We start from the raw sequence: 26,996 nt of genomic DNA, 5'->3' as shown, positions 1-26,996 counted from the left end.
CCTTTAGCTATCAAGCCCCTCTCCTGTGGAACCAGCTCGCAATTCAGGTTCAGGAGGCAGACACCCTCTCCACACTTAAGACTAGACTTAAAACTTTCCTTTTTTTATAAAGCTTAGGGTTAGAGATGCTACTGCAGAGAGTAGTTACTGGCCCTACTGACCTGCCTTTAATGTAATTAACAGCTCAACCCTTGCCCACGTCCACATGAAAAGCGTTAATCATTTGAAGCAGTGAAAAGAAGAGGTAAGAAGGGAAGCACGGATTTAGACCAACTATTAAAACACACACATAAAAAAAAAAAAAAAACATCAAGAGAAAAAAAACAGCTAAGAGCATGTTTTAAGAACATCAACATTTATTTCACATGATATAAAACAGATGGGGTATGAACCTTTTGCATATTGACCCTAATAATATTAATAATAATAATAACCTCTGATAGTTATAATATTCGCTCTTTGTCTTTTCAGTGTGTACATAAATTATGCTATCTAGTTTTATTTATTTCTTTTTCTTTTTTAAATTTTTTTTTACAGTTTATACATCTCTTAAATTTTCTGGAGCTCCAGAGTCCTACTTATTGCTTCGTACGTGTGCTATTCTCTGATTTGTCACCACCTACGACAGTTTCAAATGCAAAGTGTCTAATCTGTGTCGTGTTCTCGGCATCTATACTGCAAGTCTTCTAGGTAATGTAAAACCAAGGAGAGAAAAACAAAAATAGACAGAACCTGAAAAATAAAAAAGCAGACAGGAAAACCAACAGACTTTCAGAAGACGCGGACCATCTGCTCGACATAAATAATCACAATTTCTGCAAAATACTTTAAAAAGAGAATAAACAGCAGCATGATGTGGCACCTTGTTGAAGTAAAAATCTGCTTTATGTTCATATATATATACTTTACATATATATTTATATATGTATATCCAACGAAAGATAATCTGTTTTGTTGCAGGTGCAAAAAGATGTGAAAATATAGTGATCAGGGAGCCTCTGGTGTCAAATCAACACAAAGAATTAAAATCAGAGCAGGTTAAAATCCAAGAGCATTTGCGGTCACTTTGGGGTTAAAGTAAAGCACTGCATGTATGTGGAGTTTTGGTGCTTAGCCCATCTGCGGGGAGGCTTGTCAAGTGCTCTTATATACAGCTGTACACCCACCTCCATCAACTCAGTAACAGCCAATATCCTCCTTCAGAACAGAAGAATATTCTCATTTTAATAATTATTATGTTAGCATGACTTTAATACTTAGATATCAAAAGTTCTGTATACTGATGTGTGTATGTATTTGGTAACACATTTCAATGGAGTTATATTACCCACAAAACAAGTCCTACATATAATCACGATTGTGAAATGGTTTATGGAAACCCCTCCAAATGATCATCCTATACACTGTGCGTTGCAGTGATTGACCGATCCTAATACCTGGATGTACCTTGGAAACCACGTGTGACCTTGTCAGATGGCTGAACTACCTGCATCTTCAATGAGAGCTATCAGTGGCTCTATCCCGAGGTCTATTTGAATGTCTTGGCCTGAGCCATGATTGGTAAATCAAATGTTTGAAATCCAGATTTACCTCCTACGTCACCTCAACAGTCTGGTTTAACCCACGAATCAGTCTTGTTTTCCATTGTCCTGCCATGCACCAACAATATGTCCAGATACTCGAATCACCCTTAAACTAGCTTCCAAAGAACACAACTGTTTTCCTACAAAGTTCCGTGCTGTCGGATTTAAAAGAATTTAATCCCAACTGCTTCACACTCAAACTCAGATGGAAGGTCATGGACTGGTACAGACAGGCCTCCCTTCTGGACACTCAACCCCTGGTTACTTTTAGGGATTCAGTCAATCTAAGAAACTGTGATAAGGGACTGTTCTGTAGAACAGTGTGTTCTGTAAAAGATTATAGTTGGCTCCTATCCTTGGGGTAGCTCAGTTGGTAAAGCAGTCATCTCCAAACCCCAGGGTTATTGGTTTGATTCCTCCTGGCTAGAGTGCTGTCGTCCACTGCAACCTTGAGGAAACAACAATTTCCTCAAGGTTGGAATTAAAGAAATTAAGAAAGTCTGTTGTCGATGTGCAAACCCTAGCCAGTCAAGTTTGTTTCATTATGCTAAAGAGGGCCCCTACCTTACCTGTACTTCTTAATTCCACTGTGTAGGAGTGGAACGTTTCGGAGCCTACAATTAAACTGCTACAAATGATATAGATCAATATGTGATTGTTTTAGTTCTTTAAAATGAACTAATTCATTGTCATGCGTATTTCCTATTTATATATATTCCACAAATACTGCATTTTACGAGGATAACCCTACCCCTTCTTTATGCATCTGATCAACAGTCTTTATTAAACTATCACTTTTGTTCTAGACCATTATGTTGGTCAAGTTAGGGTGAAGTAGTTTTCTAAGAGTTAAGCTAAACGATTTCACAATCTTGTATTTATGCAGAAATGTTTTGGGACAAATATGACTACACAGAATTCATGTTTTGCTGCAGGACATATCAATATGAACAGAATTAACAGGTTGTAACGATACAGTACATCTGCCTTGATCTCTGTCTGGATGTGATGGCAGTTCGTCTGTGTGTTGGTCAGTCTGTTAAGTAGGGCTGTAGTCCCCTCAGTCTCCTTGCGGCTGTGTAACAGTAGTATCAAAGTAGTTCAGTTTTAAACGCAGGAAGCCGTGGAACATGCTCTGTGCAGGCTGGCTACATTTGGGCTCTATGGTACGCCGGAGTGGCTGTTCGGGCCAGCGTCGCTCACGTGTCGCTGCTCACCAGGTTGAATGTTGGCGCTGCAGGGAGAAGAGAAAGTGCGACAGGGAATGAGTGTGTGTCACGAAAAGATTTCGCCGTGATGAAATACAGCCAAAGCCAAGTTCACTCACACTGGTTTTTCAATAGGCCTTTTTTTGATAATAGCATTGGAGAGCTAGGAGAGAGAGAGATATGCAAGCAGGGTTCACCAACCCAGAAGTGAACCATGGGGATTGCAGTTAGGTTGGACACACTTTAAGTACTCAACTACCATGCCCTTGTTAAGCAAATGTTTAAAACGCGTTCATCAGTTTTAACAGAGACCCACAAGTTTAAAAAACATTGCAGTTTTTGTATTAGTCCACTGGAGTGCGCTGTCTAGTTGGCTTGCAAGCCACTGGTCTTCATTCCACAGTCTCATGTTGTGCTTGGATAAATGCAGTGGGAATATGAGAAACAGATGCATGGATGACATCGTAAGGTGCAAATGTTCCTGAATGTTAGATTATCTCTAATCAGTCTGTCTGTTCAGTCAGCCATCCACTTATCCAGCTCGTCCATGTCAATGCACTGTGCAGTAATAGGATGTACTGCGTCTGAGAGTCCGTCCATGAACTCCACACTTTTCCTTACCAGAGGAGGAGCAGATTTCGCTTAGCCTGGGCGAATTATGTGTAGGCAAAGAGACGGGAGCTGACTGCTGCTGATATAATTGAGTTCAGGGCGGGATATTGGAGCCAGGACCTCTGTGAGACTGATAGCTGGTGCAGCTCCTTCAATGCACACAGCTGGGAAAAAATACGCACAGCTCTGTCTTCGTCACTATGCTGTAGTCCTTCACGCTTGAGGCTTTGGTTACTCATTACTTGTCTGTTAGGAACAACCACACTGAACAACTGCACCGTGCATGTGATGTCTCAGAAGTACAAGTAGAAATAAAAAGCTTTGACAAGGGGTTCGTTTGTCACAGAGCTTAATAAATCTGGGTGTTTTACCAGCTACAACAACATCTTAAATCTTTACTGTACTTCGATTAGGGGGGCTCTTCACTTACAAGACAACATATTATTGTTGTTGTTGTGTTTCTTGTCGTCCGTTGTAAGCTGGTTGTAAGGATCCAGGCTGTTCTCCATCCTGTCCTTTCTGGTGGTCTGTTGCGTCAGGTCTGCCTCGTCCTCCTTAGGCTCCGGGCTCGGCGTCTCAGGCTCAGGAGTCTGGAAGCTACAATCAGCAGGAGCATCAGAAGCCGTCACACTGACTCTGACTGATGCAAAAACAGACTACTGATGTTAGGACACTATTGAGGGTCAATCTAACGACTGTATGTAAAAAGAAAAGTGTCAATTGTAGTGACACAACCTACTAAGAAATATCCCAAACTCTACAAATCAGGGTCACACATATGCACACACACACACCTGTTTTCAGTGGTGGTGTTTGTAGGTGAGCTGGTCAGATCTTGCTCTCTGCTTTCGTCATCCTCAAAGGGCTGAAGGTTTACTATCTCCACACACTGAGTCTCCATGCCCAAGTCCAGAATCACCACCCGCTGACTTTCACACAGCTGAAACACACACAACGAACGGAGGGTTTATCGTATTTTGTATGGCTGGGAGATGCTCTGAATATCGGTACAGGACATATAAAGTACTGGTCCTGGTAAAGGAATTACTCATGGGGTCAATCAGCAGCAGTAATAACATAAACAAAATGTGAATAAGACAGTTAATAAGATAAATAAGCAGATGGATGACAAAACAGAACAATATTAAATAAAGAAATCATTATTTATGAATGGCTTATTAATAAATCAGTGTTGTACTGCTGTGGAGAGAGGGTGCTATATACACTCTGGGAGCTCCATGGAGCTCTGGGGTGGCATCCCACTGGAGAGCAGCCCAGACTCAGCAGCTACCAGTCCTGGTTGTAGAATTTGGCTGAACCCAGGAGATAAAACCCTTGAAGCCAACCTGGCTTCCTCTGCATCCCCAACAAATCCTCTGTTATTGCCGCAGATTACATTGAGGAGATGTTACGGCCACAATTAGCTGCTGTGTGGCTGGGATAACACGCGGTGAGTTGAATAGGAAGACACGCAAGCGAGACAGAATCTCCTGTTTATTAACAACTGACAACAGCTACCATGCATTTTTATTTTACAAGCCATTTTATTTTAATATAAAGAAAGAATTTTGGAATTATTGGAAAATGAGCACAAGCAGATAAATCCACCAGCCAACATGTTGGCACACTGTGTCTGTGCAGTCTTTCTGTACAGTACCTCATTGTCTATGCTGTTGGTCTCAGCCTGCAGCTCCTTCACACTCTGCAGGGCCACATGTCTGTCCTGCTGCACTTCCTTACACTTGTCACTTTTCACCTCCTCCTCCGCTCTTTGCATGTCCTGGATATCGAAATAGAACGATGACAGGGGCTGTTTGTGCAGTCATCCAAAACAAACAAAAAAAAAGGAACAAATGTGCAACTTGCGCCATGCACTGCATCGTAGTAGACCTCTGGCTGAGCTGTACCTGCGATGCAGTCGGTGCTTTTTCTGAGGTAACCCCAGCTGCCAACCTCTGCTCCATGTGAGCCAACTTCAGCTGCTGCAGAGCTGCTTCCAGCTCCACAGGGTCTGCACTGGCCCCCTCTGCCTGGGTCCGAGTCTACACACACACACACACACACACACACACACACACACACCTAAATTACTTGAATTCATCATTAGGTTAAAAATGAAACTTTCCATAGATAAGAAAGAAGCATATTTCTTCCATGTCTATGTCTATATGTGTGTGTGGGGGGGTGTGATGTCACCTGCAGCACAAACGGGTTGTCTTTGCTGAAGGACGGCGAGCGGGATGGCGTTTCCCTCTTCTTCTCTCGGAGCGTCGAAGCCTCCAGGTTTCTCCTCATCCTCTCCAGCTGTTCCTCCACGCTCATCCTGGTTCTGCCCACCTCTCGTTCACCAAACCCAGTCTGATCCACCGCGCTCCTGGGACGGTCCTGCACAAGACAACGTCACACGTCGCCACGTTTGTACATGTAGACATGCTTTAAAGTAGGGTTTTTTCTGTTCCTGTTCCCTCTGCATCGCCTGATGCAAATAAGGAGGTTGTGAACATGGATTCTGAGTGCTGCTATGTGTTGTGCATTTATTTAGACTCTACATCGGGAACAGTACAAAGCACCTATTAACTGGAGCAAACACCTCCACTATAACAACCGTGATCAAAGATTGACAGACTAAAGCATGCAAAGGCACTTTCTTGTATATCCCACTGATAAAAGGAAACAAGACGACGTAGAGAGACTGTGCGACCGCTCTGTGAACCCAGAGCACAAGACAGAGATATGAAAAGGGGAACTTCAGCTCTGGGATCAAAAGAAAAGGCAGTGAAGTTAAAGGGAAAAGGAGAAAAGTCAGGAAACACTTGCAAACGTGACGTGGAAAGAACTGGCTCCTGTAAGTACACAGCCTGTTCTGAATGAAATTGTGAAGTGACAGGCTTTTTGGGAGTGCACATGTCGCTTTTGGGAATGTAAAACTGTTCACGTGCACTGTAAGCCAACAGAACAGCAATACTACTTCAGCCAGGTCATGTTATTACAATAACGTTTTAATGTTAAGGCCAAAACTTACTGATCTGGATTCAGGCTTCTTGGTCTTCCTCAGGGTGACATACGAGGCAATCGTGGAGGACTCTGGAGGGCTCATGGGAGGTTTGGTCCTGGGAGTGACGATGCCCAGTGGGTAGGGGGGCGCTGTTGGGGAGTCACTTAGAGATTAGCATAGAAATCCTGCAGTCAGGCTAATTACTCACAGTGTAACAGTAAATTTACGTTGAGTACACCAGTGGTTTGTTGTTACATTAGCTCTGCCCAATGCATCTGATTGCATTTCCATGACTTTTCTAGTATAGATAGCTCTCATACACAAACACAGCCTTCACCCAACACTAATTAAGTGGGCAAGCGTCACTTCTAGGTGAGTTACCTTTTGAGGGTGCAGCGTCTCTACTCTCAGCTGAGGTCTCCGCCTTGTCCTTGTCCTCGCCATTGGCCTCGTCCACTTCTTCCTTCACCGTGGTCAGCTCCGGCTCACTCTTGTAAAGTCGATAGTCTGGGGCTTGCTGCGAGAGAAAGGCAGAGATTGCTAAGGGTCATAATACACACTTTGTAGAATGTAGTGTATAACTTAAACACTCTTACTAAAAACTAATGAGGAGTGAAGCTTTCGTAATTTGGATTATTTTTATGGGTGTTTGTTAAGTCTGCTGTTTATCAAATTGCTACTCCTCAGGATCTAAAAAAATAAACTCTTTACTTTAAGAGTAAAATCTGATTTTGACCATATATTTAAAAGAAGATCATTATCATCTAATTATCATAATCAATCTCAAAATTTCAGCCTGAGTTATACTGATAACTAAGTTATAGGAATAAGAAGCAAAAAGCACAATACGGTCCACTGTACTACAGTAGCACACAAACTGAGAAGACACAAATGGCACATACAATGAAATTGAACCAATAAATGCGTGTATGAAGGTGAATGTGGCACGGTGTATGGCAGAAGTGAGCATGAGTTACAGGGGTAAATAAGAAAAATCACACTTACATTGATCCAAAATGGCACTTATTGAGATAATTCACATTAAGTTGAGGGGTGAACATAATGAAAATGAAGGTAAAAATGGGTTTAGAAATGAAGTGTTCAGACGCAGAGGTCCAGCGCGCTAATGGATGGAGGGCACAGCAAAACCAAAGGTGTGGACGAATGGAGCAGGCGTGGAGTGGGTCAGGGGCACGAATACTTCAGCAGCTCTTACACTGTGCGCTCCGTTCCTGGAGCCAGCCTTGCGGTCTTCGGCGCGGTGCGCGTGTGGGGGCAGGCGGCCGCCGGGGTGCGAGTAGTGGGGGGGCGCGTTAGGGGGCCGCTCTGAGGAGTCGTAGTACTGAGGGAGGGGCGGGCGAGGGGGCACGCCGTCGCCCTCGCTGAGAGGACTGAGCGGCAGCAGCGTCACTGCCTGTTGACATCAACACAGCGGGTCACCTTGTATGACTAGATGGCACTTCTGGTTACAGGCAGAGGCTACTTCAATACTTTAAATAGCATCCTTGTTGGTGAAATCCAGAATACTCTGAGGGTGTGTTCAGACTGAGAGGGAAGTGAATTGTATAGATGCCACAACTGCATAAAGTGATTAGAAAAATCCTATTTCCACTGCAGGAATTTTTACCAGGAACCAGCAACATAGTTCCTCTATGTTTGTTTCAACTGGAGGAACCAGGGTTTAAGTTTAGTTCCAGGGCTGCAGTTCGAACCCACAAACACGTCTCTGGTTGTGGGAGCTGCACTGATATTTAACTTGGTGGATACCGGAGTGTTGGTACCTAGTGCATCTTATCTCAAAGACCTCATAGTTCCATATTTTTCTTGTGGTCAGGTTCGACCACAAGACTTCAGGTCTGGTTTTAGTTAAGAAATAAGTCAGTCTAATCCATAGTCTACCACCTCCTGAGATAAATTACACTATTACTGCTGCAGTAGGTGTACAGGAGGGGTTATTGGACCTTTTTCACTGAAGACAGCTGTCTGCCTGTGCTGGAAAAGGTAGAACCATGAAAAACTCAAAAGCTGACAAATGCTATGAAAACTCTCTAGATGCAGTCTTATTTATAACAGTCCAATTTGTGGGAATAATGAAAGCCAAAAATAATGTTGGTATTAGTCTGAACACACCACGAGCGTAGCAAAACTACAAATAAATCCCACTGATGAGTATCATGAAGCGGAATCGTTACCGGTAAAGGTCACTGTGATAGATTATCTACCCCGAGCAAGTTTCATGATTCAGCCAGTTGATTTTGACGGCAACCTGATTTAAACTGAAACCAGTGGCAGCCTAGTATGAGGGAAATCTATCTATACTCCTTCTGCATGCTTTGTAAAACAACCTGAAGTTGAGTAACAATATAGTTCAGTTCACACGAGGTCATTCTTTCTTAAAGATGCCTATGATTGGAACTAGAGGCCCCATTCAAAGTGTGTGGGGTGTAACGTGGGTGTTGGAATGGGCTGTTTGGTGCTCGGACACTGCCGTACCTCGTTCTTCTGAAGACTGGAGAGAGGTTTGGAACCTGGAAAACCTGGTGAACACAGGGAATATGGAGAAACGTCTTTAGTACTGTCAATAAGAAATGAAGCCTCAGGGAAAACTAAAAAGCAAAGGAGTTTTTTAACCATAGTCATAGTGGGAATAAAACTATTCGGCTTTTCACCACAGTTACAGAAAGTTGCCACAAAATAAGTAAAGTCCCATATTTGAATGTTGCCTCACTATAAATGGCAACAGATAGGCATGAAATTAATCTGAGAAGGTGACGTATAAAGGTGTTATTCATGACTCTCACTGCTGTCTGTGCTCCTCTGCGGTTTATTTTTAGAAAGAGCCTCCATCACGTCCTGGATCCTCCACAGCTCCTTCTGGATCTGGATGTGCTGCTGACTTGGAGGCTCTGTCTGAAGATACAACACACAGACACACACAGACACACACACACACACAAAAAAACATAAACAAATGCAGTTAAACAGCCGATCATCCCAGAGAGAATATGTGTGTGTGTGTGTGTGTGTGTTTATTGGGGACATAAATCTGTTTACACAGACACAATGTAGGGATGCAACTCCCTTTTGGGGACAAATGCAAGTCCCCATAACGTCAATCATTATCATATGCTGTGTATGTGTGTGTGTATGTGTATGAGTGTCTGTATGTTACCTGCGGGCTGCCCAGGGCCTCCAGCTGCTCCAGCAGGTTGGACTTGGCTAGAGTGACATCTGCCTCCAACCTGTCGTACTCTCTCCACGAGCGGTCCAACTCCTGAAACCAGGACACCAGCCAACAACAGGGTCACAAACATGTGTGTGTCTACGTGTGTGTGTGTGTGTGTGTGTGTGTGTGTGCCCAAACGTCTACTTCTCAAATGAAATCATTTCATTTTGTAGTTCTTATTTCTGTTACCAGTTCTACACTTGAACTTGAAGTCATGTGGGTGGTTGCCTGCCCTTAGTTCTGCCCCCACGGGCTGGAGACCTAAACTTTGTTTAATTACTTTAAGCTAGTTGACTACATCACAGACATAAGCTGATGTCCAACTGTTCCCTGCAGTGCAATGGCAAAAAACAGTTCTTTATTTCTCTGTGTATGTGAACTCTGGCAAGAAAATCTCATTTAGCCTTTCTCTATCTTTCTCCCACACGGGTCAGAAGATCAGGGTGTTAACAGTGATTCCGACCGCCTTACTTTCCCCGAGCCTCACCACCACCATAAACATGCACGTCCTGCCGTGAGATGTGTGTATGAGTGTGTGTGTGTGCTCACAGCCGTGACTCTGGACAGCTCTCTGCAGGTGCTGAGCAGGCCGTTCTGCAACACGTCTCTCTGCTGGACCAGGCTCTGTGTGGCTGCAGCGCTGGAGCCGCTGTGCTCGCTCAGTTCCTGACTGGCCGACAGCAGGGCCGTCTCCAGAGTGTGCTGCCAACCCACACACACACAGACACACACACATACTTATTATTGTTGCACTTGCACAAGTCAAAACCATGACACATCCACACCCTGGCAGCTATACCTTCTCTCTGTGTAGCTGCTTTAACTTCTCCTCCTGCATCCTCACCGCCTTGTCCTGCTCACACAGTCTGCTCAGCTTGGTCTAACACACGAACACACACACACACACACACATGCAAGCTTGAACTTGAAGATTTGAATCCTATGAGGAATACTACTGAAGGCTGTGCCTTTCTCACGTCTGTATCAGCCTCCTCTGTGCGCTGGACGAAGGGGCCGTCTTTGTAATCATTGGGGCTGATCTGAAAAGACAAGACACGATCAGAGACGGGCAGCAGGGGGCAACAACAACACATCTCTAAGAATGGAAAGCAGAGAGCCACAGCCATGACGAGTCCTCTACACAATATGCTGCTTTGTGCAATTTTAACTTGCGTAACTTTCAAAGTGGGTGCTGGCCAAGCAAACAAACAGATGACTACAACCTGATTCATATTTGTGAATCAGTAGATTCTCTAAAGGCTGCAGAATGTGCAAAGACACTCTTAACACAACATGATGTGCTTCCTGCTGTTCATTCCTGAGGTAGGGAGGCAGGAGGATGACGGGATGAGCGCTCAGTGCATATTCACTAATCCTGTTTAATTTACCTGGAAGCTGTTTACCCAGGTGTTATCGGGGGATATTGGAGCTGAACATTAGAACATATAGAAAGAGAGTGAGGGTGGAGTAGCCTGGGGCAAGAAGACGCACAACAATAAAGGTAAAATTAAGCCACAAGCTATTATATATACTGTGTATGAAATACAAATCAGATGCAAGAGAGTAGTCCCCAACTGCTCTTCTTGTCTTTGTCATATTTACTACAGCTGCAGGGTGTCGCACACACAAATGATAACCACCTACCGACCTACTGGTAGGCAGTAGTGGCCCTACTGAGTGGGTTAGTTATCAAATAAAATGAGTGGAGAAAATGTAACAATATTTACACTGCACATTTTAATGGAAGAAACACTATCATACACAAATGATTAAGGCACAAAAAAGTTTAATAGAAAATATATTTGACTAGTTTTGTGGCTGCTTAGTGGATTGTTTTCTTCCTGAGTTTGGACTTTTAGGCCAGATGTTCAGACAATAGGCTCAAAACTGCCCATCACATAAACCACATTACAATTCCTGTATATTATAATTCACAGACAAATTATTAACTGTAAATTGAGTCGGCTCAAAGGTGACCTTTTAGTGACCAATGTGATATGTCACTCACAAATGCCTGATGATTTCTTTAATGCATTTTGGTTAGATATGTAAAATGCATGGTGCCTCTCTACCAACTCCCCTAGTAAAATGACAAGACCTGCTGTTGGTTCAGACTGGTGATGGTGATAAATGAGCACAGACAGAGGCAGAGGTTCCCATGAATTTTACATTCCCCGTTATCATGATCTGTTCCAGGCAGTACGTCAAAAAAGCTCTTTTCGGGGTTTTTTACAAAATGCAGAAATGACAAAATAGGATTAATTATTAATGTTCGCTGTAGTCCATGTATGAGTCTCCTCCCATGTGGGGGAGCTCTTATAACAAACAGCTTACATGGACTTTGTGAGGATTGGGACAAACAACCAATATAAGCATTAAGACTGAAGGACTTGTTGAGCCAAACTAGCAGGTGATAGTGATCTGAAAAAGATTAATTAAACTCCTTAATTCATAAAAAAACAGAAGGAATTATTCATGTGAAAGGACCACTGAACAGCTGAAAATATGGACCTTTAAGACAAACACATCCACACGGTGTAGACATTTTCAAAGCGTTACCCAACGATGAATAGCGTTGTATCAAGACGGGCAATGAGAGGAGACCTTCATGGCTATGGTGCAGAATTACACCATAAAGCCATGCTCCCCTAAGGGTTGTGCCAACAGCGACAAACAGAAAACAATGGCATGAGATATGCTGGAACCAAAACTTCCAAAGATGGTATGATGACATCACAGAAGACTCGCCGAGCAGCAGCTGGCTGTTGGACGAACCGACTGCACCCTAAGTGGTGAAACGAGGTGATGTGGGGGGACGTGGGTGCACAATCATGGGGTCTATCAAGGCAAAGGTCTGGTTTGAGTCTGTTGAGCTTGAGTTGAGTTAGAATAAAAGTTTAGAGCTTGGGGAAAAGAAACGCCAAGCTACTGAGTGTTTGCGACAGGCGCACACTGTTCACATTACAGTACAGTATAATGTACCTCAAAACTCAACTGGTGTTTATCCGCAACCTTTTGAAGATTTTGAAGATTCATTTTAAGAAACAGTCCAGCATCACTGACATGTTCAGTGCGGGAATAATCAGATCGACTTGCTTCACAGTGACTCAAGCCAGAGCCTGCCAAACACCTTACTTGCTGGTAGAGTTGCGGCCTGGGTGCCGAGTTCTCGATCATAGTGTGAATCATGAAGATTAGAGGCTCATTCTCCTTCGTCTATTTGCAGCACCGTGGAGAGAGAGGATACACTGGTATAACAACACCGCTGTAAATGCTGGCTGATGAATGAGCAACTGTTTAACGAGTGGCAAGCAGGGGAGGGAATCCACCTCGTCCCTTTGAGCTAACTAACCCCAACATCAGCCCTCGCTCGTCAACCTTATTTTTGAGTAAATTCGATTCTTCCAAGGTCCCAAATCTTTTCAAATGACCAGAAAATAAAAGTTTCCTGACCTCACTGAAAGTTAAAGTAAAAGTATTGATTTACTGCCGCAACTTGGGATTTATTTTTGCAGTTGCTGGTTCTATGGTGTTGACTATTTCTTATTCGCCGAAGTAACTTTTAAGATTTCAGAGCAGATAGAACAGAGCAGAAACACAAGCACTCAGATCACCATAGAGATCAGTTAAACTTAAGTGGAAGAGAGAACAAAGAGAACTATTAAACAATCACAGTTTGGATCTGGTTAAACTTTGACCGACTGTACTTGTGTAGACACTCGTGGTTTTTGAGTGTCTACACACTCGCAATCAGGGTTTTTTTTTAGATCTTTGTTCCCTTTGATGTACATAAATGCTAACTGACTCAGGATAAAGCTTTTGATCGAACCCTTTCAAGAAAAACAGGTGCCTAAAGAGACTCTTTGTAAAAGAAAAGGTTGCTAGCCACTCCTTCCTATGCAGGTATGACCTTCTCAGAGCAGTCGTCTTCAATAATGCAGGAGAGTGAAAAGGCGAGTTGTAGCTGCACATAAACAGCATATTTAGATGCCTGCCATGATCGGTGTATGCCTCTGTTGACAGTTTTTCTTCCAATTAGACTGGCACCTTGTGTGGGTGCTGCAATACAATGTTTATGAGATTGCAGCAAAAACATCAAAGATTATTTCTAACAGAAAAAATTGGCCATACTCAAATATGTGTCAGAATTAAATAACCTCCATTCTGTAAGTTTCCACCACAGCCATCTTTAAAATATTGGAATTTCTGCTGTTGTGTCTGTTTCCTACGCAGACAGAATTGTGATTGTCACGTTTGCTTGCCAGCCCTTACCTTTGTTGTTTCAGATGTTCTTGTCTGAAGTGCACAAGGCTGACATTTGCAAGCAATCAAGAGAGCTTGAGTGTTGTTGTACATGGGTACATACAAATAAGGCTGCAGATCATGCTCGATACAGCAGCAATGTGCAGATATAAAGGTTGTGACGACTTTCAAAAGCATTACTGTGATAGTTATTTCACTATGTGTCTACCTAACAGACAGCCATTTCTTTTTATTTAGTTTTAGTGTGCTGCAAGTTTTGTCTAAATGTACAAAGAGTGACACAGTTTTACAAGTTTCCAAAGTATAAAGGTCCACTGTTAAGTGTAAATGACAACCTACAGCGTAGTCTAACAAGCTTACCACACTCTGAACTGAACCATGAGCTCACTGGATATTCTCTGGATATAGTACTGTAGCACAAGTACTGGTACATGTGTAATAACAATAAAGTTGAATCTAATCTAATCTAATAGACATAGTCCGTGTTTAAAGTCCTCACCTGGCTATCCAGGTAAATAAGGTTCCTCTGTAGGTGATGGGAGAGAACATCAGCCTGCAGTAGCCACAGAAGAAGGCAGAGGAAAAGAAGCAGGAAAAGTGTGGCCATGTTATTTGATAGAAAGAGGGAGGGGAAAGAGATGGAAAGAGAGTCAAACACAAAATGTCAACAGAAAGAAGGAAATTATAAAAGGAGGCAAAGGAAGACGGAAGATAATTTGAGATGCAAAGCTCAAGAATTATTACAAAGACTTAGCATTTTATTGTGTTTTAATTACCTCGGCTCAAGCATTTTCTTTGTTTATTTGCAAAGTGCCCATTAAGTCCAATTGGAAAGCGTCTAGTCACATATCACAGTGATTGTAACATTTAATACTGACCAGCTCTTAAAACATGCAGCATACATATTCTGCAACATGAATAAAGAAGTCATCCCAAAACACATGCAGTTCTTCAAGAAACCTAGAATGCCAGAGGTTTTTCCACATTTATCTTTCATGCATTATTCCAATGCACAAGTCTTCTGAATAACTTAGAACCGATAAAGTTAATAACAAAATAAAAAATCAAACACATCACACTGATGGATTCAATCCAGAACTCATGTCGTACATCAGACAGAAAAGAGGCAACAAGTAACATGTTGCTTAATGCATCAGCTCTGATGCATCCATGCTCTCCTGGCTCATAGATCCTCGAGCCTCGAGCTGACATACGTGAACAGGAGTAGTCCCCCATGCAAGCGCACACATAAAAAAGTGCAAAAGAGGCAAGGCACAAAACTTATATAGGTCTGGGCATAAATTTCCAGCATTGCGAAAAAAAATTACATTTTGTGTGTTCACAGGCAAAATGACAGGTTTTAATTCAACTTGCTGGCAGGAAGGCATGACGTCTTATTCACTTTTAATTCACTTGTGAACACAACCAGTTGTGTTTGTTGCACTTGTACAGGGAATGTATCAATCCTTTCAGAGGACAAGAATTTTGCCAACCCTGTTGTTCTGTAAGTCATTGTGGATGCTGTATATTCAGAACATTTGTTGCAGTGTAAAGTGTTTGCCAAAGTTATCAAAATCTATTTTATTTTTTGACAGGTTCAAGTTATCTGAAAGTGTCAAACTGCTGGTGAAGCTAGAGCTCGGTCTGGACTCAGACAAGTTCATTATCTGTATGTATTCTGTGACAATGTACTAGATTAGAAGGCTAAGCAGAAACTCTTGACATGCTGGTGACACTAGATAAAATATTCTAAGATCAAGAGTCACTAGGATATGTTCGTCATAGATCATTGATGACAGTCAATCCAACAGTTGTTGAGATATTTCAGTGTAGGCCTAGACAGTGAACAGTTTAAATGTAACTGTTTTTTAGTCATGGAAGCTTTCCAAACTCCAGGTGAATTGAAGTACCCTGTTTTCTAACAAAAGAAACCTCCCCTTGCAGACACGCATATACACACAAAATGTGGGTTTGTGACTGCTTGGTTGTTGAAGCACAAAGACGTGCATGCATACATGTGTATGTATACACTCAGTGCTGACCTTGGCGTTGGGCCCCTCCATACCCAGGGCCATTAGCTGAGCTACTGTGTGCTCCCGCAGACTGTTGAGCTCTGCCTGCTGCCGGCGGAGCTTGATCAGCAGCAGGGTCAGCTCCTCGGGCTGCACAGAGCAACACACAGAGGAGAAAAGAGGAGATGCCACACTACCAACATCAACAACACTCGCTTACCAAATGGAAGAGAACCAATTTACTGTTTTAACATTTCTGCCAGGACTGGTTAATAATTAATAATCAGTAAATCTACTAAATAAATGTACGTCTTACATGTGAGATTATACATTTAAACCAGCACTAGATTTCCTTTTGTTCTGGAATCAGAGTTACGTTATATGCAGATGACTGTCTTGTTTATGTTTATGGCCCACAGCCTTATATTTCTCCTTCTCTGTCAATCTACCAGCTTGCACAGAAACTTCAACATGAAACATTAAGCTGCCTTTTAACACTTTCTACCTGTATTTGCAGTATGTTTCAGGACTGAATACGTAAAAAGTCAGTTTAAGATCGGGATTGCTACCACAGAAAATTGCTTGTTTGCAGAACAGCTCCATAACATGGCTATAGACACAAAATCCTGCTAAAGCTTTATTGAGATTTCCAAACTATGGCTTTAGCACACAATGTACACTGTTTCCACACCCACATTGATTTTGAGACATTTATTTGGTCACTTAATTAATATAAAACCAGTGCTGACACCCTGTTGTGCCGTGATTTGGTCCACACTAACCAAAGTCAAGACCAAAACAATAAGCCAAAAGAGGCTAAAAAGCTGTGTAGAGTTGCAGAGCTGGTCTCTCTGGGACTAAAAAGTTTCCTACTTTGATATGTGTCTAGGGGGGAAAACTCAATAAAATATGTTAAACGTGTGTTAAACCTATGTGGTTTCAGTTTTATCACCAGCAGACACACTGTTAGATGAAGGTAAAGGGCAAACAAGTGAATTCAGTTACAGATTTATGGACAGACTGGTCTCCACACACGCTGGTCCTGCTGACGCTTGGTACAAATGCAGCCACACAGAAACACACACACAGTCAGCTTATTATCAGTTCAGGAACAAAGTGAAATAAAGGAATCGTCCATTGTGATTCACTCCAAACAATGAAGTGCAAAAAGCCATGTGGAAAATTACAATTTATTCTCATCAGTGTGCAGAGGCCCTCGACTGCCATCAAGCAATCACAATATTAGTCACCACTTGCCTCAAACAGAAATATCAGCTCTCACTCTTGATTGTTGTTGCTTTAAATTGACAGTGAAGACAATTACACTTGGGCCGCCACATTGTGTGTGAGTGTGTGTGTGTGTGCGGTAGCGGTTAAAGCAGACAATGGGTTTGTTTATAATTACATTGGTCCCACAGAGACAAGTGGAAAAACAGAACAAAACATCACTGAGACGGACAAATCAGCAATAGCAACCAATGACTGCTTTTCATCTTGATAAATTGCTCTAGAAATTCAACTCATTGGAAGCGTTTATTGAGAGCAGGTGTATAGACGTTTGAATTTCATAGTATGGGGAACGTGGGACGATTTGCACTGTAAGACTCACCGTCTTGCCTTGCAGGGACTGTGGGGTGATGGGCTGAGGAGGGCCGCCGGCCGCGATGGACCGTCGGTCAGGTGGGTAGCCATACTGTGGCAGAGGGATGACAGCAGAATTCATATGACAGAAGAAGGAAAATCACTTCGACTCAGTGTCACTCTTTTGGGTTCAGATGATAGGATGATTTAAAGACTTTAAACTGTGGATTCCAATCATTTCCTGTCAGGTGGACCCTCACATGTTCATATAATAAATATATAATAAATTGAATGTGTGTGGAGTGCGAACACACTCTGTGACTCACACTCCACTGCCACTCTGAATGAGTGTGGTGGAAAAAGTGACTGGCAAGTAATGTATAGTAGATGTGATCACTAGTTAATTAACTTAATCAGCGATGCAACCAAGAGGACAATGTATGCATCAAAACAGGAACAATATTCAAATGACACTGTAACAATGGGAAACATTCATTCATCAACAATTCATAGCTTCATCCTGCTATCTACTTGCCAAAGTCTCCTTTCTTTGTTAGCGAACACAAAACACTTATTAGTCTCCATTAATGCTGCAGTCATTCGATTCGCCTGCTACAGCGGGCTAAAAGGAATTTACCCGCTATTGAAGAGAAAACACAGTTAGACTAAAAATACAAAAAAAGGAAAATAAACAAGTCTCTTCAAGCCATTTCATCTTATATTCAGTTTTCTAGAAATGAATGCAACTGGCTTAACACCTGGACAAAGCAGCCAATAGCTGTTGGGGCCTCAGGTTCCATTATTTTGTAGATTCATTAACGGAACATTTGTTTGGTGATGTGCACCCATTTAGATTAAATGAAAAAGACTTTCACATGGGTCCTATCTTTGTATTTTAGTGACTATTCTTTAACAGACTTCTATTTAACCACCACCAAACTAATTTGGGGATGGATGGACTTGAATCAGCTCTTATTCACCTTGAGACTTCCTTGTGGATTTATATGACTGCAGTATATTTTAGTGTTCTACAGTACTCCTATAATACAGATCAACACAATGACACGTTGTTTGGCTTTATGATGAAATTCAGCATTGAGAGATTTCAGCAAAGTTCACACTCATTGCTTGTTAATCCAGTGGTGTTCTCACTGGCTCCCTCCACTCTCCTGCTGTGAATACAGAGCGGACTGTGTGTTAACGTCAGCTGTCGACCATGTCTCAGTCAGAGTCCAAACTTGATCTGAGGCGTCACTGTGACTCACAGCCTGGGGACAGAGATTGAACCTGGGCTTTCGACTTGTGTCAGGAGGATTGGACTCATCCACTCTGCATCCTTGCCCGACTCTCTCTGGAGAGTCTCAGAAGCAGCATCTGTGGACTCCTCAGCTCCAGGACTGTTTCCATATGTGACAAGGGCCTTCTTAGAATAACCACGATGGGATGCCAAGCACATTAGCAAGTCTTTCAATCAGAGAGAGCTGGATTGTATTTAATTTCCCTCTTCTGTTTGGAGAGATAAATGAGAGAACTGGAGAGAGACAGAGTCATCTCCAGCTATTTCCTGTCTGCATTTTAGCTCAGTGATTGTCAGGATGATTTTTATTTAAATGAACACATTATCTTGGGATTGCTTGTTTCCCTGTCAAATCCTGAGTCTGACTTCATTATGAGGAGAAGACTTTGGAAATTAGGGGTCCTGTCACTGCACCCAGTACTTATTGAGGATATGGACTCTAGTGGAAACATGCAACGCCTCTGGAAATCTTTTTAAGACCACACTATTAATCAATAGGCACAAAAATAAGGCATGTATGAGATTTTAACAGGATGGTTGGTTTAAATATTAATTTATTTTGTACCTAGTCCTAACATTTGGCCCCTGTCTTTTGTGTGTATTGTGTTAAACGTAGTTTGTAGAATGTAGTTATATGTATAATGTGGTTTATTATCATCAACATTTCAATTAAATTCAAGTGCCACATTCTCTACCTTAGCAAGGTGTGTCCTGTGCCGGCGGTCCAGCGTTACATCCCCCCTGAAGACCGGTGAGGACACCTCGGAGTGAGGGCTGTTGGGGTTGTGAGCAACCTGCTGGCAAGGAGGAGAAAAGGTGCTGTAGAGAGCCAGGGAGCCGTGAGACGGCGAGGTGGGGATGGAGTGAGCCACGGCATGGTCTGAGATGTTGCCCATGGTCTTTGTGCTGGGCAGTGTTCCATAATGACCCACAGCTACAATCACAACAGGACGAGAAAAGGAAGTCACAACAAGTTGTCACTGTCATGAAGTTAGATGTTATTATTATAAGAGATGTCCTTATGTGCACCTGTTGGCTGAGCCAGACTTTGCCTGGAGAAGGCCTGCCTCTGCTGCCACTCGTACAGCTGCCACATGGTATCATCCCTCATCGACCTCCTCTTTTCCGCTGTGGCGACGGTGGAGGTGGAGGCGGGGTGGAGGGCGCGGTCGTACACGGAGCCCGCCACGCTGCATATGCTCTCGGGCCTCATCATGCTGTTGCGGGGCAGCGTGCGGTAACCCTCGGGGTAGCGGGGTACGATCTGAGCGCGGTGGCTGGGCATGTTCCTGGGTAAGGTCTGGTAGGAAGTAACACTGGGAGAGGAAACAGACTAACTGATGAGAAATAAGACCTTCAGAACCAACCAATTCAGTTTGGTTGGGATCAGACTACTACCTGCTACTATCACTTCATGGATGGTATAGGAAATGGGAACAATCATAGTAACTGCTAACTTATTCAGTGTACATATCACAGGTAAGTATTCTACAGACTTGAAAAAGGAGCCTATTCTACTTGATTCAGAGTCTATTTCAGTTGTCCATACATTTAAAGTAATGAATAATAAAAAGTCAATGGTAAGGGGCAACATTTCTGTAATATTAGACAGGTCAGGTAATAAAACACTGCTGCTGTTCTACAGGAAAAGACAGCAGCATGCCTTTGCGGGATGTTATACAGCAAAGTAACTGGATAAATGAGTCATTCTTTAAACTTGTCAGTGACTCATGAATCTTACCAGACCACTCGCCGTTCTCTCTCCGCTGCTGGCAGCAGAACATGAACTCAGAAAAGATGGGTTTCACATTTAAGATGATTTTTTTCTCACATCGACCGAACTAACGGTGACGTGGCTTTGTCTTGGGATCGAGAGTGACGAACGCTGGAGCAAGGACACTGGTATACTGGCATTCACACATCCAATATAAACACCTGCCCTCATTTTCACAGTGTCCAGAAGCCAGTGAATTGATCTTTACTTGAGGTGTGCTGAACAGGAACCAGCTTAATTGCGCCTATGTGCGTGTGCCTTGACATGTATGCTGTGCTTGACTTGGTTCAATTATCAAACTGCTTTTACCGAGCCGAACTCTGCTTCGCTTTTACTTTTACTTTGACCTGGGAACATGAAGTAATGAGGAACTCATTTTAATTACAGCCATTAGCAGCTTGTCATAAAATAGAGGCCCTCACTCTCTAGGACAGCGGCTCTGACCTTATGAGTCTACTGTGAGATATATTATGTCGTTGTCAGTTCGAGTGCCTATCACCATTCTTCATATGGAAGAGTAGAGCATCACGATGTCTGATCATCTTATTTAACCTTTGCATTCAAGATAGAGAGGAAGACAAGCTAATGCCCTCTGTCTGCAGAAACCATACAGTGAGCAAGTAAAGGCTGAAGACTGGACAATGATGATGCCTGTTTTAGCCCATGTATTACAGCATATATACTTTATCATTACTTCCAGACAGTCTTATGTAAAATGTCTGATGTCGGGTGATAATTGTTGTCTGACAGTCAGACTGAAGTGCCATTCGTTCAGCCTGACATCGTGTTAGGCCACTAGCGGTTGCTAGGAGCAGGTAATCGTTATCTTGACAACTGACTTTGAGTTATTTCTGTAAGCTGACATCATCTGCGTCGATCTGTCTCTTTCCTGTCACAATTCTGTCTGACTCTAGCACAGGAGCACAACATCCCCATTCTTAAACGGTCAGTATAGATCAGTATACCCCTCCTGTGGAGGCGTGGGTTCGAATCCCACTTCTTACACACGACTTTGGTGGCCTGGTGGCTTAATAGGTAGAGCATTGGCCTGAGATGCAGATGCAGAACGTTGGTGGTTCAAACCCTGTCACACCATCCAGGTGTGTCCTTGAGCACTAAGATGCTTCGCTCTAGCTCCCCTCCACCTTCCACTCTAACATGTTTGCAACTTTCCAAAACAAACTACGGAAAGGAATAGGGTTCAAACTTCTATTAAGTTTTTCATACTTCCCAAAAAGGCCTTAAACATCTATGTATAAAGATGAATGCAACACCACAGATGTCTTCAAATGGACATAGATTGCACCAGTCTAGCCCTTTCTGCTTTCCACTCCTCTGGACAGCTACACACTCTTTGCAGTTAGACTTGCTTTAACAACACTCACTTGTGTTAATTCCGCCTACAAAGCTCTAATAAGATCCTCTGCTGCGCAGTGATCAGTGAGCAATACATTCCTACTGAATCACTGAACAAATAAAGGACGTCGATTCTGACTCTTAAGTCTAGACCAAGTCGTTGATGAGGTAACTAATACAGACTTTAAAAGCACTCCCCTGTCTGTGAGAGGCTCTTAGGATAAAAGTGGGTCCTAGCCAACTCATACAGTAAGTCTAAGCAGCACATATACAGTATGTGCATAGATGATGCATAGGATGTGAATTTGACCATGATCATGATGGTTAATGCAAACATCTGCAAGACCTCCACATGCAGACAAATTACACACAAAGTTGTGTGCATGTGCAAATATACATACAGTTTAAATTCTTAACTCTGGTATCACAGTAATGATAAAGGTAAAAGACAGAATCACTAAATTACATGTAGCATCATGTCATTAAATCTACATCTGACAATATTTTAGCTTATGTTAGATCAGTGGTCACAACTCTAGAAGAACTTTGAGAGGAAAACATATCTTAATGCAGTCAGTGTTGTGATGGTTAGCCACAGGAGAACCCTCTTCCTCCCTTCTTCTCTTGCTCATTTCAAAACAATAAAAGCAACTCTGATTACTCCCCAAGCATTTGGCAAAGAGGAACATCAGAGTTAGCAAGATTATAAATACGTTATTGATGAAATGTTAATTCCTCATTTGGATGCAAAGAAAAATCTTGCTTTTTGGATACGTGGCTAAATTCAAAACTCAAAAACAGCAACTTCAATTGTAGGATCACTTACAACAGGTTACAGGAATTACAATTAGGAAACTAAGGGCATGCTCATGCTGATATGACACTACACTAAGAACGCTGCTCCTGGTCTTGATCGGTGCGATCACCATTGTGCTATGGATCGCATTGCTCACTTTGAACAACAAGGGTGTTAACTGTCTGTGTTGACAAGAATAACAATCAGTCCAACAACAAAGTTTCTCTATTTCCCTCCTTTGTGCCGAGTGCCGATAGAGATGACAAATGTGGCTCGGCAGCCCTCAGCTTGCTCTGCTCTCATTACAGTCTCATTTCCATGACTTATTCATGGCAGCAGAAGGAGAGGGGAACCGCTGATGGCAAGCGAATGGGCGCCACCACTCCGCACTTCTGTTCCGCTGCAAACTTCGGTGCAGCCAACTAAACGGCGGCTAAACGCCAGCGCTCCCAACTGAAATACACATCTGTGGTGACACAAATGATTTGAGCCCGTCTGGCCTGCAAGGTCACAGCAAGGGCAAGTAGGAAGCCATATGGGAGGAAAGAAAAAGTTACAAAGCACAGGGGGAAACGGAATCAGCCTCACCTCCTGGTGTCATCATCCAGTCCTCTTGTTCTTTGAGTGCGGACCCAGTGCTCCAGTTGCTGCATGGAATTGGTCCTGGACAGGCCTCTCTCTGGCTCCTGGACTGGTTCAGGGGACTTTACAGGAACTCCTGCCAGGCTGCCATCCACCTCTGCTGTGCTGCAGTCTCCGGTCCTTTCCCCTGCCCCTACCCCTGACCCTACCACAACCCCTACCCCTGCCCCTACCCCTGACCCTACTACTACCCCTACCCCAACCCCTGACCCTACCCCTACTCCTACCCCTGACCCCACCCCTGACCCTGAACCATTAACCTGTGCCGGCTTTTGGACTTTTAAGCTAGCCTGGCCCTGGCGAGACGCAGACACTGCGGCTGCGATGGCGGCAGCCTGAGCTGGCTGCAGTTTGATGCTACTGATTTTAGTTAGAGACCTCTCTGTGCTCGGATCTCTCTGGAAGCCGTATTTATCCCCATCACGCACTGTGGCGTACTTCTCTGCATCTCTGAGCATAGCGTATTTATCCCCTTCTCGTAGCGTACTGTATTTCTTCACCTCCTTCACAGTGTTGTATTTATCCACAACTTGTATGGTACCATATTTATTCTGTGCCTCCCTCATTGTGCTGTACCTGTCTGTTTCCTTTAATGACAGCGCTCTCCTCACTTCTTTTTCAGGAACATATTTCTGTCCGTCCTTTTGGAGCAGGTGCCGGTCTCCAACTTTCTGCAGTGCATATTTTTCTCCATCCTTTGTGAGCAAATACTTCTCGCCATCTTTAGATGGTGCATATTTCTCCTCTGAGGACGTCACCATGTACTTTTTGTCCACTTTCTGAACAGCATATTGTTCTAGATCCCTGTGAATGGCATAAACCTCTCCATCTTTCTGCAGCGAGTATTTCTCTCCATCTTTTCGCAGCAGGTACTTCTCTCCATCCTTATGAAGGAGATACTTCTCTCCATCTTTCTGAAGCATATAGCTAACCCCATCTTTCTTCAGAGAGTATCTCTCCCCGTCTCTCTGTAATGTGTAGTACTCCCGTTCCCTTTGGCTGTTGTGTTTCTCTGCATCTTTTTGCCGTTTGTCGTCAACCCGAGACAAGGAGTGTTGTCGTACAGGTTCCCGGTTACGTTCATTATTCTGGATCTCAGGCTTGGTTAGGACTCTATGGTTCAGTAAGTTGTTCAATTCCTGAGGTGTGCGCTGTTCTACTTTTAACTTGTCCAATCTGGGGGAAAAAAAAAAACAAAAAGCAACTTAGAACCCAATAGAACAGGAATTTGAATACAGCGAAAGGAATAACAAGAGTTTTCTTTGACATTTCAAAGTGACTTTAGTGTCAGAAGTTCTTTGTTTGTCTGACAGCACCTTTATCTCTGTCCCCTTGAATTTCTGGACTTGAGAGACTTCCTCCAAGTTTCTGATCACTGCCCCTGACAGTCCAGGAGCTGAGTTCATTGGTGTTAAAATATTAATGAAGAACTACGGCCATTCTTTTTAGAAAAACTTCTCTGTAGAAGGGCTTTCTCTCCGAAGTGCTTACCTTCATCCACACCTTTGTGACATTTACACCTACTTAATGCCTTCACTGCAGTGTTGCAAGAAGCCAAGGATAGAACATCATTCTCGCCCTATAAATATTACACAGTTATTTGTTGCCTTCGTCTGACATTGTCTGAAAATGTGCTCTGTTATTCTCATAAAGCACAGTCTCTCTTAATAATAATAATAATGTATACTTTATTAATCCCCTTGGGGAAATTCGTTTTGGACAGCTGCCAGACTGAGTCGGCGCTACTACAGGGTTTCGGTGTCTTGTCCAAGGACTTCTTCTCTACTCTTTGGGGTGCATTATTGTTTTCCAACATGGTCGGATGGCACATTGTCTTTGACTTCTCTTTGTAAAGGGTGGACCAATTACAATAGTTTATTCAGATTGTATAAAATTGCCCTAAGAGTGTATGAAATTCTTAAAACCAATTATCATTTAACAGCTACAGTGAATATGATCTTTGCTTACTTTGCTTCAGTTTTAGTTCTGGAGTTTTGAGAGTGAGCAGCAGAACCAGTTGTGACAGGGACTGAGAAAATTAGTGATGGCAGAAATTTAATTTTAAAATAGCAAACATGCACTGTGGACTATATGGTTTATAGAATGTAATTTATAAAACTCTCACACACTCATGATAACAAGCTTAACCTTACTATGTTTTTTCTGAGTTGTCTCAAGCCTTCACAAATAGGAGAAAGCTCTTAACTGTGCATTTAGGAGGACTCCAGAGATGTGGCAAGATACTTCATACATTATTTCACTCTAATCTAGTATAAAATATAAATATGTGGTTCTACCATTATGGTTTTGTGCCTCAAAAATATCATCACACAACCATCACGGCTTTCTGCAGATGTGTCCCTATGGTGAGCACCAACCTTCTGACTGGTTCAGTGTGAACGAGAGCAGCATCCGTCATGACTTTCATCCAGGACTCCATCTCTTTGGCTGTGTCAGTGCAGAAATAATATGTCCGCATGTTGGGGTGAGTGGCCTGGAAGTGGCGATAGTGACAGAGATATTGGCGGTGAGTGAGAAATAAATAGGCAGAGGAGACAGAGACAGAGAGACAGGGAGCAAAAAAGACAAATGAAGAGGAAAGCAGAGCAAAAACACCTTTAAGGGTTCTATTATCCTATGTCCTATAATCTTAAGGATTATTTTTTCAATAAAGTGACCAAACCATCCCAAAAACTACTGTCTGACAACTTCTGTAAACGTCCTCAACATTCCTAGTGACTTGTAAGCTGTGCAGAGGTGAGAAATAGATAGAACTCTTCTCTATAACTATATATTTTTTTATAACTATAACAATTTCTGGCACTTTTCATGTGAACAACTGAGCACAGAACTAATGGCTTCCAGGAGAGACTGTAGGAAAAATGCACGTCTCACCCTATTCTTCAAGTTTTACTTCAATCTTCAAATGTGGCTGTTTGGAAAACCTCGAAACATGATCTGCATCTGGGAATTATATCTAACAACACCCTCACACGCAGCATAACACAATCTTTTGAAGTGTTGATGTATTTTGGATCTTAAAATGAGTTTCTGTGCTCTTATTAGTTGACTGCATGAATGGCCCTCAAAACACATGGTCCCTCCTGTGAACCATGCAGGATTAAAGATTGGGACTTGTTTTACCACTTATGTGAACCCAATGATTAGGCCCCCACTGAGAACCGGAGTACTTTAAGCTAGTCTTGTATTTTACCTTGAAGGCATATTTCCTGCTGATGTGGTCGTCCACGGACAACATGGAGATGTGAAAGCTGGGTAGCAGGATACTTCCCAGGATGCTGTCTTCTTTCTCATCTGCGTGGCAACAAATTAGAAGCTGGCATTAAGATCCAAACCTTCGCCAACCTACTATGTCAAGTAAGTTGTGTCTGCTTTGGGCTCAGTTCCAGTGAGCATATTGTAGATCAATAAGGGTCTATCGGTTTCACATTAGGCTGCAGATAAGATAAGACCTGATAACACACACAGTAACTTCAAATATTTATATTTGCTTCATTTTAGGTTGTGGTTCCTAGGTCAAATCACATACCAACTACCACAGACAGATATTGCTATATAGAGTAAATTAAATATAGAGGTGTAATATACAGTAGATGATTTTCAGACTCCACATATAAGGCTCCGTATAAC

General features: G+C 42.7%; 1 protein-coding gene across 2 annotated transcripts in view; it reads right to left on the bottom strand.

Moving 5' to 3' along the window:
* Positions 1-341: 341 nt before the first annotated feature.
* Positions 342-26,996, bottom strand: part of LOC113162904 (pleckstrin homology domain-containing family A member 5-like) — a 142,020-nt gene continuing 115,365 nt past the window's right edge. The window contains exons 9-33 of one of the 2 annotated variants that reach the window (XM_026361153.1): positions 26,560-26,660; positions 25,724-25,839; positions 23,599-24,521; positions 23,292-23,490; positions 19,807-20,093; positions 19,473-19,711; positions 17,509-17,592; positions 15,930-16,049; positions 14,387-14,440; positions 12,755-12,840; positions 10,602-10,659; positions 10,424-10,504; positions 10,174-10,326; positions 9,571-9,672; positions 9,200-9,308; positions 8,892-8,935; positions 7,615-7,812; positions 6,780-6,915; positions 6,426-6,547; positions 5,600-5,788; positions 5,311-5,445; positions 5,061-5,183; positions 4,198-4,343; positions 3,834-4,000; positions 342-2,817 (exon numbers count right to left, since the gene is read on the bottom strand). In XM_026361153.1, the coding sequence (XP_026216938.1) occupies positions 2,783-2,817; positions 3,834-4,000; positions 4,198-4,343; positions 5,061-5,183; positions 5,311-5,445; positions 5,600-5,788; positions 6,426-6,547; positions 6,780-6,915; positions 7,615-7,812; positions 8,892-8,935; positions 9,200-9,308; positions 9,571-9,672; positions 10,174-10,326; positions 10,424-10,504; positions 10,602-10,659; positions 12,755-12,840; positions 14,387-14,440; positions 15,930-16,049; positions 17,509-17,592; positions 19,473-19,711; positions 19,807-20,093; positions 23,292-23,490; positions 23,599-24,521; positions 25,724-25,839; positions 26,560-26,660 (4,007 nt within the window). In that variant the 3' untranslated portion in view covers positions 342-2,782. The remainder of the gene's footprint in view (positions 2,818-3,833; positions 4,001-4,197; positions 4,344-5,060; positions 5,184-5,310; positions 5,446-5,599; positions 5,789-6,425; positions 6,548-6,779; positions 6,916-7,614; positions 7,813-8,891; positions 8,936-9,199; positions 9,309-9,570; positions 9,673-10,173; positions 10,327-10,423; positions 10,505-10,601; positions 10,660-12,754; positions 12,841-14,386; positions 14,441-15,929; positions 16,050-17,508; positions 17,593-19,472; positions 19,712-19,806; positions 20,094-23,291; positions 23,491-23,598; positions 24,522-25,723; positions 25,840-26,559; positions 26,661-26,996) is intronic. The other variant, XM_026361154.1, reaches the window with a different exon arrangement.

The sequence above is a fragment of the Anabas testudineus genome, chromosome 23 (genome assembly GCF_900324465.2).
Source record: "Anabas testudineus chromosome 23, fAnaTes1.2, whole genome shotgun sequence".
Lineage (NCBI taxonomy): Eukaryota > Metazoa > Chordata > Actinopteri > Anabantiformes > Anabantidae > Anabas > Anabas testudineus.
Note: the sequence above shows the minus strand (reverse complement) of the source record. Positions and strands in the feature narration are given on the sequence as shown.